The sequence below is a fragment of the Geotrypetes seraphini genome, chromosome 4 (assembly GCF_902459505.1).
Source record: "Geotrypetes seraphini chromosome 4, aGeoSer1.1, whole genome shotgun sequence".
Lineage (NCBI taxonomy): Eukaryota > Metazoa > Chordata > Amphibia > Gymnophiona > Dermophiidae > Geotrypetes > Geotrypetes seraphini.
In genome coordinates this window covers 193803220-193819088 of record NC_047087.1, presented here as the reverse complement: position 1 = coordinate 193819088, position 15869 = coordinate 193803220, and the positions used below count along the sequence as shown (strand labels likewise).

The window sequence follows — 15869 nt, the reverse complement described above, 5'->3', positions numbered from 1 at the left end:
ATGGGGATGGGATGGGGGGGTTGTAAGCAGAAGAAAGACAGAGAGACATAGAGACTTGTACCCAAAGGTGATGGGGCTGGATTGTGAAAGAAATGTTGGATGCACAATAAAGAGTTGCGCGGAAACTGAAATCCCACCCGTCCCCGCCAAAGTCCACTCGTCCCCACCCGTCCCCGCGAGGAATCCCCTCCGAACCCACCTGTCCCTATAAACTACAGAAATAGTTATTTCATTTAATTATGCTACTGAATTAAAGGCCCTGGTAGAAACCCATTTACAAATAAGCAAAAAGACTTTATTAATTTGGAAATATTAATTGGGAAGAATACATACTTTATGTTTATAAATTTTTATCAACACAACTAATATACTACTTTATCCTAAAGCAAAAAAAAAAAAAAGAAATAGAATTGTTTTCTTATCTTTGTTGCCTAGTTTCTGCTTTCCTCATGTTCTCATTCAATTCCTTCCATCCACTATCTCTCTTCTCTCTGCGTCTTCCATTTGCTCTGTTACTGTGCCTCTCCCTTTCTCCCCCCTTCCAAATTGGTCTGGCACCAATCTTCTTCCCTCCGCTCCCCCCATAGTCTGGCATCTCTGTCTTCTTCCCTGCCAGCGTCTTCTCACCACTCTCTCTTCCCCATTTCCTTTCAGCGTCCTTCTCCCCCCTCTGATTTCCCCATGTCCTGTCAGCGTCCTTCTCCCCCCTCTGTCTTCCCCATGTGCTTTCAGTGTCCTTCCCTCTCTATCTTCCCCATGTCCTTTCAGCGTCCTTCTTCCTCCCCCGTCTTCCCCATGTCCTTTCAGCGTCCTTCTTCCTCCCCCTGTCTTCTCCGTGTCCTTTCAGCGTCCTCCTTCCTCCCCCCGTCTTCCCCATGTCCTTTCAGCGTCCTTCTTCCTCCCCACGTCTTCCCCATGTCCTTTCAGCGTCCTTCTTCCTCCCCCCGTCTTCCCCATGTCCTTTCAGCGTCCTTCCCCATGTCCTTTCAGCGTCTTTTCCTCTCCACTCTACCTTTCCTCCCTTTCTCCCTCCCTGCCCCTTACCTTGTGGCGCTTCCCCACCGACTGACACCAGAACAGGCCCAGTCCGACAAACCTCCCTGCTCTGTAGCCGCGAATCTAAATTACTTTCTTACAGCAGCTGGGGGGGTGTCCCTACGGGATCCCCGCAACCCGAAGGGGGAGTCCGCGGGTCCCACGGGATTCCCGTTGTCCCCATTCCCGTGCAGCTCTCTAATGCACAGTCAAAAGGAAGTCCAGCCAGAAACTAATTAAATCACCAGACAACAAAGGTAGGGAAAATTATTTTATTTTCAATTTAGTGATCGAAATGTGTCAGTTTTGAGAATTTATATCTGCTGTGTGTATATGAAAAATGAAAGGAAAAAATTGCATTACAACTAGGGGAGGAGGGACAGGGTGCAGAGCCTGGCAGGGAGTGAGGGGGCTGGGTGCAGAGCCTGGTATATGTTGGTACACAATTTGGTTCAGAATTTTTTTTTTTCTTTTCCTACTCTAAATCTTATGGTCAGGTGCGTCTTATGGAGCAAAAAATACAGTAAACGCAGCTTCAAAACAGGAGTTTTTTTCATCCTGGATTTGAATACCACCAGAGATGGAGCCTGACTTACTGAGTTAGGCAGGTTGTTCCAGGCAGTAGAGTATGGAGTAGAGGAGAAGGGTGCTGATAAGAGAGACTTACTCGACTGAATGGAGTTCTTGGGGCGGAGTATAGGAAGAGATGAGAGAGGAAAGATACTGACTGAGAAGCTGCAGAGCGAATATATTTGTAGGTCAATAAGAGAAGTTTGAACTGTATGCGGAAACAGACAGGGAGCCAGTGAAGTATCTGATCAGGTTTAAAAGCAACTTAGCGTGTATTTTATAAGTTACATAAGTTGTATCTCTTTCTTCTAGAACAGTGGTATTCAACCCAGTCCTCAGGAACCACCTGGCCAGTTGGGTTTTCAGGATATCCACAATGAATATGGAAGATTTTGAAAACCCGACTGGCCAGGTGGTTCCTGAGGACTGGGTTGAATACCACTGCTCTAGAACACTGATTTTCAACCTAGTTTTAAAGGCATATCCAGCCAATCATAGTTTCAGGATATCCACAATGCATTGCAAGAGAGATTTGTATGCACTGCCTCCTTGGTATGCAAATCTCTCATGCATATTCCTTGTGAATATCCTAAAAACCCAACTGGTTGGATATGTTCCCAAGATTGGGTTGAGAACCACTGCCCTAAAATGCTTCTGCTAATTCCAAATAAAGTGTATGTATGCAGGTAGGCTACCTGTTTATATATCCTAGGCAATTTATAATGCCTAGTTCGGTATGTAAAACAGCTTTGGTGCAAAAAAAAAAAAAAGGCTAATAAAAATTACTTCGTGATTAGACCTTCACATTATTATATGCTCCAAAGAGACTGTGATTCTATGGCTCTTGGCTGAGGAACATTTATGTAATGGCTATTTTTTTTAGTGAGAAAAGTGGGGGAAAAAATGTTCCAGTTGAGCAATTAGTATAAAAGACTGAACAATTTCTACCAGGCCAAGAAACAAAAATGATTTTTAGTAAACCAAACAAATAGGAACTGAAAGTTAGAGAGCAGAAGTATAGACAAAGACCTCTAGATCAGATATTTAGAGATGGTACAGACTTTAACTGTGGCTGCCTTTAGCATACTAGAGTTGTTGGGTGTTCTCTGCCTTGTTCATTCCTAGCTCTGTTCTAACTTCAGCTTTTTCTGCCATGCTTTTATTAGCTTCATGCTAGTGTTTCTACCTTATCCCCACACTGGTGGTAATATTTTCCTATAGCCCCGCACTTGCATTGGTTACTTTTTTATGTCCTTCCTTAAATCTGTGCTGCTACTGGCCTGCCTCTCTATCTTGTCATGTCTTAACTCCATATGCATGGACTAAGATCAGAAAAAGATAATCAGTCACTTAACACAGATTTATTTCATTTCTCAGATGATAGTTGGTTGGAGCTCTCTCCGGCACAGTTGGAACAGATCCTGGAGGAGGCAACAGGGTCCAAAGAGATGCTCCCTACTATGACTAAAGATGAGCAGACATGTAATCTGACAGAGGTGACACAGAGTATGAAGGCATTCATATCAAAAGTCTCTGTGCACGAAGGAGCAGAAATGCCCTGGTAAATAAACTGTTTCATTTCTCGGAGGGTGGGGGGGGGGCTAAATGTGTGTATAATAGTTCAGAACCACAGAGACAATGTTTTGAGGGAGGGTGGAGAAGAAGGTAAATAAGAGAGCCTTGGGTATCTCCACATCTGTTGGCCAGTACTGTAAATGCTGCAGAATATGAAGGGATACATGAGTAGTATGGCTGGAAACTCAGAGCACAAAAATCTCATGCACCCTAAGAAGGTATCTGGACCCTAGGGCATAGAGTCACCCTTAGATAACTGAAACTTGTGCATTTAAGGCTGTGGAGGGTCTGTCTCGCAGCTGACCACCGCTGCCACAGAATCGAGTCCCAAAATGAAAAACGGCCACCCCTACGGGCTAGCTGAGCATGAAATCACCTGCTTCTGTGAAGGGGATGAAGAACCAGTAGTAAATGCCCCCACTACGCCAAACAGTATTGCGCAAAAACGCTCAAAATGCGGCACATTTGCTCAAATTTTGCATGAATCCAAGCTAGGAGACCCTCAGGACCCTATTCCAACAGTTTTCCTGGCAAAAATCCAAATTTGAAAGAAGCAGGGAGAAGTTGAAAGAAAAGATAGCTGAAAATCCAAGATGGCCACCGGATCCGAATTCACGCTAAAAACAGCACTTCCCAAAATTAAAAAAGTACCAAAATAGTATTTTTCAGGTAGAAATTGTTGTTGGAGCCTGTGTGCTCATCTTACTCACAAACACTGGTCACAGAAACGGCAGCTGCTGTCTAGCCCCGATTAAGAGCCAGAGTTAGAATTCACTGCCACAATGCTGGAAAAGCTGTCCTGAAGCTGATCTTCGGACTGCCAGTCAGACTCCACTGTCTGATTATGCCTCCACTCCTTCAAACCACCGGAGATGGGCAGAGATGTGAAAACGCAGCCTATACTCTGCAGAACACTGCTGAGCCCACTAAGCATGTTGAACAGTCTGTGCTTGACCCCCCCCCCCCCTTGCTTAACAGGGTGTGAGATAAGGTCAGGGACAGCCCTGGCATCCAAGGAAGACTGTCTGACAGGTGCCCCAAAGGGATCAGGGAGCCTGTCAGCTGTCCAAAGTCTGTGAATTCTCAAGCAGACTGCACTTCAAATGTTCGTAGAACATGAAAGAACAGTGAAAGGGAACAAAACTATGTTGAATTAAAAATAATAAATTGGAGAGAGCAGAACTAACACCCTGCAACCATATGCAGAAGAGAAAAACTTATGGGAGGAGTTAAGCTAGCCTGTGATGTACTCTAGAGGCGGAGTGAAAAACTACTTTCTCTTCTGCAACCCATGCAAGTAAAGGGAAATAACTCTATGGCCCGGAACTTCCTCTCCAACGTCAGAATTGACATCTGGAGGGGAGAGGGGAAGACTTGTGGGCCCGGCGCTTGTGCAGTAGCTGCACGGGCCTGGCTTTTGTGGCATTGGGGAAGCAGGGGAGAAATTGGTAGTGGTGGCTTTGGGGGGGGTTAGCTTGGGGGGGACAGGGAGAGGGAAAGAAAGGGGGGGGGCAGGGAGAGAGAGAAACAGAAAGGGGGGGCAGGGAGAGAGAAAAAGAAAGGAGAAAGAAAGAAAGAAAGGGGAGGGGTTAGAGAGAGAGGTAGAAAAAGTTGGGGGAGGGAATGTGTGTTGGGTGGCAGGGGGCAGGCAGGGAGAGACGAAGAAAAAGTTGGACTCATGGAGGGACAGAGAGAGATGTTTGTTGGGGAATGAGGTCTGGAGGAGAGGAAGCATGCAGGAGACAGAAAGAAGTGAAGAAATATTGGAGGCACAGTCAGAAGGCAATGCAACCAGAGACTCATGAAATCACCAGACAACAAAGGTAGGAAAAATGATCTTATTTTCAATTTAGTGATCTAAATGTGTCCATTTTTAGAATTAATATCTGCTGTCTATATTTTGCACTATGGCCCCCTTTTACTAAACCGCAATAGCGTTTTTTAGCGCAGGGAGCCTATGAGCATCAGGAGCAGCGCAGGGCATTCAGCATAGCTCCCTACGCTAAAAACTGCTATCGCGGTTTAGTAAAAGGAGAGGGGGTATATTTGTCTAATTTTTGTATAGTTGTTACTGAGGTGACATTGCATATTTTAAAGTCATGTACCTTGACCTCTTGGAAACCCCCCCCCCCCCCCCCCCCGAATATACATTTTCTCTGCGTACAGTGTGCTTTGTGTGTTTAAAATTTTTATTGTTGGTAAATCATTTTGACTTGGTCATTTTAAAAGTAGCTCGCAAGCCAAAAATGTGTGGGCAGCCCTGGTCTAGAATGTCTCACCTATTGCACTGGAACAAATTTTAAATAAACTTTTTAAATAAACTATATTAATTCACCTTCTTGTCTAGTTTGTCTTAATAGAATGAAAGCCCTGATATTGATGAGGATTAGAAGGAGAGCTATAGAAAAAGCTCTCTGAGCCCTCAGTTTCTGGCTTGACCATCCATTGGCACTCCTTGTGAAAGTGTTTGTGGCTACATCAGGGTCTGATCATATGGGGAGAAGGGAAGAAGCTGCTATAATAAAATGCACATAAAAAACAGGCTGTATTGCTATATATATGCTAACTTTTACTCTGCGTACTTGTAAATCTTCTGCCCTTCCTCCCACATATACGTATATCACTAGAAGCAGGTGCAAGAAAAGAAGTGCTGTTTAATATTTGTGGTGTGTGACTCCCTCATGTACCGACTTAATATATATTGAGAAATAGATTAAAATCTTCAGCATTTTCTGTGGACATGATGGGAAAGAGGCCCCTGGGGTAGCTAAAGCATGTGGTTTTTGTCCCCATTTACCACTTAGATATTGCCGTCAGTTTTCAAAAGTTAAGACTATATATATTATTTTGTCTCTGACTACTCAGGACTGCATCCCAGGCCCCTATTAGTTTTGATGTGGATTGTTTCACCAGCGCCTTGGAAAGGATTCTGAGTAAGTTGAATTTCTGGTTTTATGTTGTAGCTTTAATCTTTTATGGGCAGTTTTTTCTCCTTATCTTCCCTTTTTGCCTTTGAATGTTATATAGCAACAATGGCAGCATTTTCCTAGGAACTCCCCCCTCCCACACACACACATGCACAAATACAGCCTGTCAGCATCATCCCAAGTCCAGCAGAAATAGGGCTAGTGCCTGACTCTGGAAACCTCCTAAGCTTAATCCAACGTCACTCTAAGAATAACAGAATCAGGTGTGGCACCTAACAAATGAAATGTATTATCAGATTCAGCTTATCACATCCCTGAGGGCCTAGAAATGGTAGTATCTCTGACTCAGAATCCTTCCATGCTGAGCCCATCAGCACTGGCCTAACAGAAGTAAGGCAGCATTGTCCTGAGACCAGCAGAACCAGGAACAGCAGATTCTTAAAGGGAGGCTTGATTATCTGGACATAGATAAATGCCCTTGATTTGTAGCTGTCCACCCTGTTCCTGTTTTGGGTGTTTTTTGTTGGTTTTTCTTTTTTTTAAATCTTGGGCTTCTCTTCAAATGTAGATACAGAAAAGTTGGATTCAGATGATGATGAAGAAGGAGAATCAGATTTCCTAGATAGCGAAGAAGAAGATGGGGCTGCAGTGCTGGCAGAGTCCATGGAAAACCTTAGGTCATATATGGAAGCAATGGACCAGGAACTGGCATGCACCAATATTGGCAAAAGCTTTACCACAATGCAAGAGGTATGTCACATACATCTATCACATACATGTAGGTAATTTATTGCAAGCTTCCTCTTATCTCACCTAACTGCACTTAAAGGAAGTGAGCATATTGGTGCCAGGAGAAGAAAGACAGAGAACTATTAAGCCTTGAATGTTCTTGCTGGTTAGATTTGTCTGACCCTCCCTTCTGTAAAGGCTGGTGTTAGACAGGAATTGATTACTGATTTCATGGGTATCTTTTGAAGCAATATTACTTTCTGTAGCACCTGTTAAACCGGTATAGTCCTTACGAATGGGTATTATATATCCTAAATAATAAAACCCTAGCCGCACATGCGCACTCTTACCTGCGTGTTCCGTTTTCCCTGATCCATGAGATGTAAGTTGAATATTGTCTTTATACTGATGATATTCAGTTTGTAGTTAAGATTTTGCCAAGTCATGTTGACTTGACTTTCTCTTTAGGTAAGATCAGTAATTGGCTGCATGATAATCATCTCAAATTGAATGTGGAGATGACAAAAATCCATTTTGCTTTCAAATCATGTTCATGATTTTCCAACACAGGTTACATTTAAGGAAGTGACAATTTCATTTGTAAGAACACTTAAAACTTTAGGAGGATGTGTTACTGTTTAAAAAATATTTTTTAAGCTGAGGCTTTTATGTCCTTTGAAGTCAGTGTTAACCAGTTCTACTTTTTGTTTGGTTATTCAAAGTCTGATTTTTTTTTTTTCTCCACATTTTGACTATTGTAATTCCTTGCTAATGGGTGTTCCAAGAACTATTTGAGATCTTTACAGGTTGTGGCAAGGTTAATAACTGGAACTTCTAGATTTGAACACATCATTCCTGTTCTTAAAGAATTGTACTGGTTGCCAGTTGAGTATCATATTCATTATAAATAGTTGCTACTTGGTTTTAAAACATTGGCTAGCAAGAAACCTCCAGTTTTGTTAAGACTCTCTTTGTATTTATCGACCAACACAAAACTTAACGTTCTTTGAATAGTAATGCCTTGGTGTCCTATCTATTCTTGAAATTCACCATGAGGAATATAGGAAATCTATATTCTACGTGGAACCAGTTACCTGAGCAACTGCGAGGGCTTGGTGGTGATGACTCTTTCAAGATTCTGTTGAAAATGTTTTTGTTTAGGGAGGTGTATCAATGCTGACTTTCTAGATTTCTTTTAAGTGTTTTGAAGTTTTAAGTAATTGCTGTTTTAATGTACCATGGTACCTTGGTTTGCGAGCATAATTCGTTTCAGAAGCATGCTTGTAATCCAAAGCACTCGTATATCAAAGCTTATTTCCCCATAGGAAATAATGGAAACCCAGATGATTAGTTCCACAACCCAAAAACTAATGTATAAAATAACCCAAAAACTAATGTATAAAATAAAAAGGAGAAAGATGCCGAGCCACCAGTAGAGGAGGAAGAGAGAAGAACCGCAACCTGGGTGGCTCCCCGGTACTGCTGCTCCTGCCTTAGCAGCTGCCTTTGCATCAGGAGCTGGGCTCGGTACTGCTGCAGAAGCTGGCGTGGCATTGCTATGTGGAGCAGAAGCGGTGAACCCGCAGGCGGTGTTCACCATGCTTTCCCAGGCCTATAACAGTGGTGGAGGAGGGCCTTGCTGCTCTGCAGCATCCCAGTGCACACCCCATTACCTGCAGGAACGTAAACACCACCATCACCGGCTGGACCTATATATACGCGCAAACCCCGCCTCCTGGAGCTCTAAACGCGCATAGTACAGGAGCTCTAACCAGACGTGTGAACTGCACAGAAATAGCCCCGCCTCGAGCAAATGCGTGCACCATTCCATCTCCGGAGGAAGGCGCGCTCGCTCACCAGTATCATCCTCAGATCCCGTCACCTCACAACAAAGATGCACTCCCAGCGGGAAGAAGTGTACAGTAGATATTTGACTGCTCATTTTGTGACTCAACGCTTGTTTTGCAAGTTAAAATTTGCTGGAGTGTTTTGCTCGTCTTACAAAACACTCGCATACCGCGTTAGTTGCAAACCGAGGTTTGATTGTATTTGTTTGTTATAAATTATGTATGATTGTTGGAATCCATCTAGAAATGTTGGTAGAGCAGAATATAAATAAAATACTCTTGTTTCTCTGATTGGGGCAGAATAAGCAAAAGATGGCATTTGCCAGAAAAGATATGTGAAATCATAAAAAGTGATTCAGTAGTCTGTTTATCTTTTTGTCTGTGCATTGACACATAAAATGGAAATTTTTGTTCTGGTTTCCACTGCATTCCCCAGACATATATTATTTCTTTCTCTGTCTAGGCACTGAAAAAGCTATGTAATATGAATTATCCCAGGACAAGCAGGCAGGTATTCTCACTAGTGGGTGATGTCATCCGACAGAGCCCCGATGCGGACGTCTCACAAGCATACTTGCTTGAAGAAACTTCAGAAGTTTCGAGATGCCCACACCGCGCATGCGCGAATGCCTTCCCGCCCGATGCACCGGGCGTGTCTCCTCAGTTCTTTTCTTTCCGCGGAGCTGAGAAGTTTTGCTTCAACTCTCTGCGCTGAGTGAACCGTTGTTCTTGCCTTCTAGTACTCGCGGTTTTGAGTTTATTTCTCTTATCGTGTGTTCTATTCTGTCGTTTTATTGTTGTTGTTTTTTTATTTTTTAATTTTTTTCCATAGATTCGACTGGGTCGGCCGCGTGGCTGGGGCCCCGCAGCTTTGATCTAGCGGCAGAGCTTTTTCGGCCTATGTCCTGGCCTATTACCGGTTTTAAAAAGTGTATCAAGTGCCAGCGCGCGATTTCGTTGACGGACCCGCATAGACGCTGTTTACAGTGTCTCGGGCCTCAACATCTTCCGAAATCGTGCCGGCCTTGTTCCACTCTAACAGCATGCGCTTTCAAGCGTCGCTGTTTCCTGTGGGAGTCGATGTTCGCTATGGAAGCTTCCAAGGAACCTTCAGCTTCGACCAGCCCTTCGCCTTCGAAGTCGACATCTGCTCCTGCTGCATCGGGTCTTTTGAAACCGACTTCCTTCATTCCGGTTTCGACCCCGCCTCCTGCTCCGGTGCCTTCTTCGGTCTATTCAGGTCAGGTAACTCAGCAGACCGTTTCCCCGGTGGTTCTTAAAGTGCCTAAGGCTTCTAAGGCCAAGCACTCGACCACTCGGAACCGCGAAGACCATACAGGGGGTCCCACTTCAGATGCGGCTCCCCCCTTGTCGGCTTCGATGCGGTCACTCATGGAAGCCCACTTTCTCGAGCTCATGACTACCATGGGCCCCAAGTGGCTTGCCACAATCCAGCATGGGCATGCGGAACCCCCTTGTGGGGTCGAGCCTCCTCCACCTCACCACTCGCTCTCACTGCTAGGTTCGGAGGTTCGGCGTTTGGCTGCCAGTTCATCGAGGCGTGCTTCGCTTAGTGAGATGCCACCTCTGGAACCCATCCCCGCCTCGGGTAGAGACAATTGGGATTTGCCTCCGAGTAGCTGAAGCCCTGGGCGTCATCAGGAGGATTTCTTCCGGAGCCCCTTGCCTGCCAAGCCATCTCTCAACCTGTGGAATGCTGCTCGAGAGGCGTCGACCCATCCTCCTCTTCGCTCTATGACCTCCAGCCCCATCTATTCGTTGGAGGCCTCTGCGGAGCCATCTTCGCGTCATCGTTCCAGATCTCCTTCGAGACGGAGGGAGGGGCACCGCTCCAGGCATTCTTCAAGGCATTCGTCCAGACATTCTACAGTCTCACCTCAGAAGAAGCTTCCTCGTATGGTGTATTCATCTTCGGATGTCTCACCTCCTCCGGGCCCGGAGTTCGAGGATACCATCAGGTCGTTCTCTCCTTGTAGATCCCATGTCTCCTTGGATCAGGAGGCCTCGACTTCATCGAGTCCGTCTCGGCGTCCTGTGTTGGCGGACCAGCTGTCTTTTTCATCTTTTCTGCGGCAGATGGCGGATGATCTCGATATCACCTTGGACTCGGGTTCCCGCTACTCCAAGGAGTACCTTGATACCATGCATCTGCCTCATCCTCCTGCTGAGTCTCTTCGCCTGCCTCTCCACAAGCTCCTCGACCAGACGTTCATGCGCTGTTTTGAAACACCGTACTCCATTCCTGCCATTCCTGGCAAACTGGATGCCAGGTATTGCAGGGTGCATCATAAGGGGTTTGAGAGCTCCCAGCTCTCCCATCAGTCACTGTTGGTCGAGTCCTCCCTCAAGCGATCTCATCCGTCCCAGGTGTATGCCTCGGTGCCTCCAGGCCGAGAGGGGAGGACCATGGATAAGTTCGGGAGGCGCATCTATCAGAACTCGATGGCTTCCCGAGTTCTCAATTACACCTTCCACTTTGCCACCTATTTGGAGTTCTTCCTTCCAGTGCTTCGGAAGTTTATGCCTTACATCGACTCTCAAGCTCGTTTTGAATACGAGGAGGTCGTCGCCTCGCTGTCCCAGCTGCGTCTTCAATTGATGCAATCCTCATATGATGCGTTTGAGCTCTCGGCACGGGCTGCCGCCTGTTCCGTGGCCATGCGTCGCTTGGCATGGCTTCGGACCATTGATATGGACCCAAACCTCCAGGACAGGCTTGCCAACGTCCCGTGTGCAGGTGCGGATTTGTTTAATGAGTCCATCAAGACCGTGACGAAGAAGCTGTCGGACCATGAGAAGTCATTCCAGTCCATCCTTCGTCCGAAGCCTAAGCCTGCTCAGTCTCGACCTTCTCGACCGCCCTTGATATACCAGCGGCGTTACACTCCCAGGCAGGCTCCTGCTGCGAGGCAACCGGCGAAGAGACAGCCCCCGCAGAAGTCTCAACAAAAACTTCAGCCTTCTGCTGTTCCCAAGGCTCCTCAGCCTTTTTGACTCTTGTCGGGAGCATAACCAACACCATTCTGCTATCCCCTGTCTTTCCAATTGGGGGTCACCTCCATCATTTTTACCATCGATGGATGGCAATAACCACCGACCTTTGGGTCCTTACCATCATCAGGGAAGGATATTCTCTTCAGTTCCATCGGGTCCCCCCGGACTATCCTCCAAGAGAGTATCCTTCCAACTTGACCCAGACCGCCCTTCTTCTTCAGGAAGCTCAGGCTTTGCTTCGGCTTCGGGCCGTCGAGCCGGTCCCTGTGGACCAACACAACGGGGGATTCTACTCCCGGTACTTCCTTGTCCCGAAGAAGTCAGGCGACCTGCGTCCTATTCTGGACCTCAGGGTCCTCAACAAGTTCCTGGTCAAGGAGAGATTTAGCATGCTGACCCTAGCTTCTCTCTACCCCCTCCTCGAGCAGAACGACTGTTTATGCTCTCTGGATCTAAAAGAGGCCTACACTCACATTCCCATTCATCCGGCCTCTCGCAAATTCCTCAGATTTCGGGTGGGACATCTTCATCTGCAGTATTGAGTGCTCCCTTTCGGCCTGTCCTCGTCTCCCAGAGTTTTCACCAAGTGTCTGGTGGTGGTGGCCGCTGCACTCCGGAACCATGGTCTTCAGGTGTTTCCCTACCTCGACGACTGGCTCATCAAAGCTGCCTCGGCTCCAGGGGTCATCTCGGTGATTCAAAGGACTATTTGGTTCCTGCAGAGTCTGGGGTTCGAGATCAACTTCCCAAAATCTCATCTGCAACCTACCCAGTCTCTTCCCTTCATCGGGGCGGTTCTGGATACTACCCAACTCAGAGCATTCCTTCCTCCACAGCACCTGGAAGCTCTTCTTCATCTCTGTCAGTCAGTGTCTTCTCGCCAGTCCATCTCAGCGAGACACATGATGGTTCTCCTGGGCCACATGACCTCTACGGTTCATGTGACTCCTTTTGCCAGACTTCACCTCAGAATTCCTCAGTGGACCCTGGCTTCTCAATGGACACAGGTGTCAGATCCTTAACTCGTCACATCCTGGTCACTCCTGCTCTTCAGCAGTCTCTACGTTGGTGGATGATCTCTTCCAATCTATCCAGAGGTTTGCTGTTTCATACTCCTCCCCACCAGAAGGTTCTCACGACCGATTCCTCGACCTATGCATGGGGGGCTTATCTGGACGGTCTTCGCACTCAGGGCTTCTGGACCAGTGCGGACCGGCTATGCCATATCAATCTTCTGGAACTCAGGGCGATTTTCAATGCTCTTCAAGCTTTTCAACATCTGCTTTACGACCTGGTGGTCCTCATTCGCATGGACAATCAGGTTGCCATGTATTATGTCAACAAGCAGGGGGGCACGGGATCGGCCTCCCTCTGCCAGGAAGCTCTCAGAGTCTGGGATTGGGTGATTTGCCACAACACCTTCCTCAAAGCTGTTTACATTCAGGGGGTGGACAATGCCTTGACGGACAACTTAAGTCGTCTCCTCCAGCCTCACGAATGGACCCTCCATTCCAAGCCCCTTCATCAGATCTTCTCTCAGTGGGGGATGCCTCAGATAGACCTCTTTGCGGCTCCCCACAACTTCAAACTGCCTCAATTCTGCTCCAGGATCTACACTCCTCATCGCCTCGAGGCAGATGCCTTTCTTCTGGACTAGAGGAATCTCTTTCTATATGCGTTTCCTCCGTTTCCTCTCATTCAAAAGACTCTGGTCAAGCTGAAGTCTGACCATGCTACCATGATTCTGATAGCTCCTCGGTGGCCCAGACGGCCTTGGTACTCCCTTCTACTTCAACTCAGCAGCAGGGAGCCATTCCTTCTTCCTGTGTTTCCTTCACTGCTTACTCAGCATCAAGGATCTCTGCTCCATCCCAACCTGCAGTCTCTCCACCTGACAGCTTGGTTCCTCTCAACGTAACTCCTCTCCAGTTTTCCAGAGCGGTGAGGGATGTGTTGGAGGCTTCCCGGAAGCCTGCTACTAGACAATGCTACTCCCAAAAATGGACTAGATTTTCTACCTGGTGTGTTTCTAATCGTAAGGAGCCTCAACGAGCCTCCCTATCTTCTGTGTTGGACTATCTTCTGCACCTTTCTCATTCTGGCCTCAAGTCTACATCGATACGAGTCCATCTGAGTGCAATTGCGGCTTTCCATCAGCCTCTGCAAAGGAAACCTCTCTCTACTCATCCTGTGGTTTCCAGATTTATGAAAGGACTTTTCCATGTCGATCCTCCTCTCAAACCTCCTCCAGTTGTTTGGGACCTCAATGTTGTCCTCTCTCACCTTATGAAGCCTCCTTTTGAGCCTCTCAACAAGGCTCCGCTGAAGTTTCTCACTTGGAAAGTGGTTTTTCTTGTTGCCCTCACTTCTGCTCGCCGAGTCAGTGAGCTTCAGGCCTTAGTGGCGGATCCACCTTTCACAGTATTCCATCATGACAAGGTGGTCCTCCGCACTCATCCGAAATTCCTGCCTAAAGTGGTCTCTGAATTTCATCTCAACCAATCCATAGTTCTTCCTGTGTTTTTTCCAAAGCCTCATTCTCATCCTGGAGAATCGGCTCTTCACACTCTGGACTGTAAACATGCTTTGGCTTTCTACCTGGATCGCACCAAACCACACAGAACTGCTCCTCAACTTTTCGTCTCCTTTGATCCGAACAAGTTGGTACGCCCTGTCTCGAAGCGTACCATCTCCAACTGGATGGTGGCTTGCATCTCTTTCTGCTATGCCCAGGCTGGATTACCCCTTCCCTGTAAAGTTACAGCCCATAAGGTCAGAGCAATGGCGGCCTCTGTAGCCTTCCTCAGATCGACACCAATTGAGGAGATTTGTAAGGCTGCCACTTGGTCCTCGGTTCATACCTTCACTTCTCATTATTGTCTTTCTCCAGACGGGATGGACAGTTTGGCCAAACAGTATTGCAAAATTTATTCTCCTAAGTTGCTAACTCTCCCACCATCCCATTGGGGTTAGCTTGGAGGTCACCCACTAGTGAGAATACCTGCTTGCTTGTCCTGGGATAAAGCAATGTTACTTACCGTAACAGTTGTTATCCAGGGACAACAGGCAGCTATTCTCACGTCCCACCCACCTCCCCTGGGTTGGCTTCTCTGCTAGCTATTTGAACTGAGGAGACACGCCCGGTGCATCAGGCGGGAAGGCACTCACGCATGCGCGGTGCAGGCATCTCGAAACTTCTGAAGTTTCTTCAAGCAAGTATGCTTGTGAGACGTCCGCATTGGGGCTCTGTCAGATGACATCACCCACTAGTGAGAATAGCTGCCTGCTGTCCCTGGATAACAACTGTTACGGTAAGTAACATTGCTATCTAGTAACTTGGCATGGAGAAGCTATAGTTCTTATACTCTGTCTCATATCCTTTGAAATTAAGTGTCTTGCCATGGTTAAGTATCAGCTAATAATCAAACAGCACACTAAGAATGGTACCCAGATCACTCTCTGAGACAGTGCATATAATCCCCTGCAGCACTTGAGGTTACTATTTACAAAGGAGAAAGCTTCAGTCCCATTCTTTAGTTGGGCCCCATAAATCATTTTTCATCTTATACAAGTGCTGGAAGCCAAGCATAGTAAGATGATACTGACAGGTAGTATTCCATTGAGAATTCTGTTCTCTGTTCATTACAGGTCAGTACACTAGAGAAAGCTATTTCTGAGGAAGGTGAGGATTCTGGAAGAGTAGATGTGAATTTGAACCTCGTGACAAACCTGTTGGAATCGTACAGCTCCCAGACTGGACTGGCAGGGCCTGCATCTAACCTCCTGCTGAGCATGGGGGTGCGACTACCAGATGCAGAACCAGAGACCTCTTAGCAGCACAGCCACAGACTAAGGGAAGATAATCTTTTGTTCTACAAATACCTCGTCCTATGATGCTGAGCTAAGGCCCTCCAATAAACAGTCCTGACAGTCATCAACTGAGGACCCTCTACCAGTGATCCAGACTTGAAGCTCCCTGTATATAACATTATATACACCAGAGCTGTTTGTAAGCATCAGGAGGAGTAAATCAGACACAGATGTGTCTTATTGCCTGCTGATTAGAAACTTTTTTTCAATTTTACCAGCAGATTGTTCATTGAAAGCCAGGCTACATCAGGGGTGTCAAAGTCCCTCCTCGAGGGCTGCAATCCAGTTGAGTCTTCAGGAT

The 15869-nt window shown here is 46.6% G+C and overlaps 1 protein-coding gene across 1 annotated transcript in view; it reads left to right on the top strand.

The window, feature by feature from the left end:
- ECD (ecdysoneless cell cycle regulator) overlaps window positions 1–15869 on the top strand; it is an 83967-nt gene extending 68098 nt beyond the window's left edge. Inside the window, exons 11-14 of the mRNA XM_033940634.1 lie at window positions 2983–3166; window positions 6046–6113; window positions 6676–6857; window positions 15347–15869. Coding sequence (XP_033796525.1) covers window positions 2983–3166; window positions 6046–6113; window positions 6676–6857; window positions 15347–15532 — 620 coding nt within the window. The 3' untranslated portion in view covers window positions 15533–15869. The remainder of the gene's footprint in view (window positions 1–2982; window positions 3167–6045; window positions 6114–6675; window positions 6858–15346) is intronic.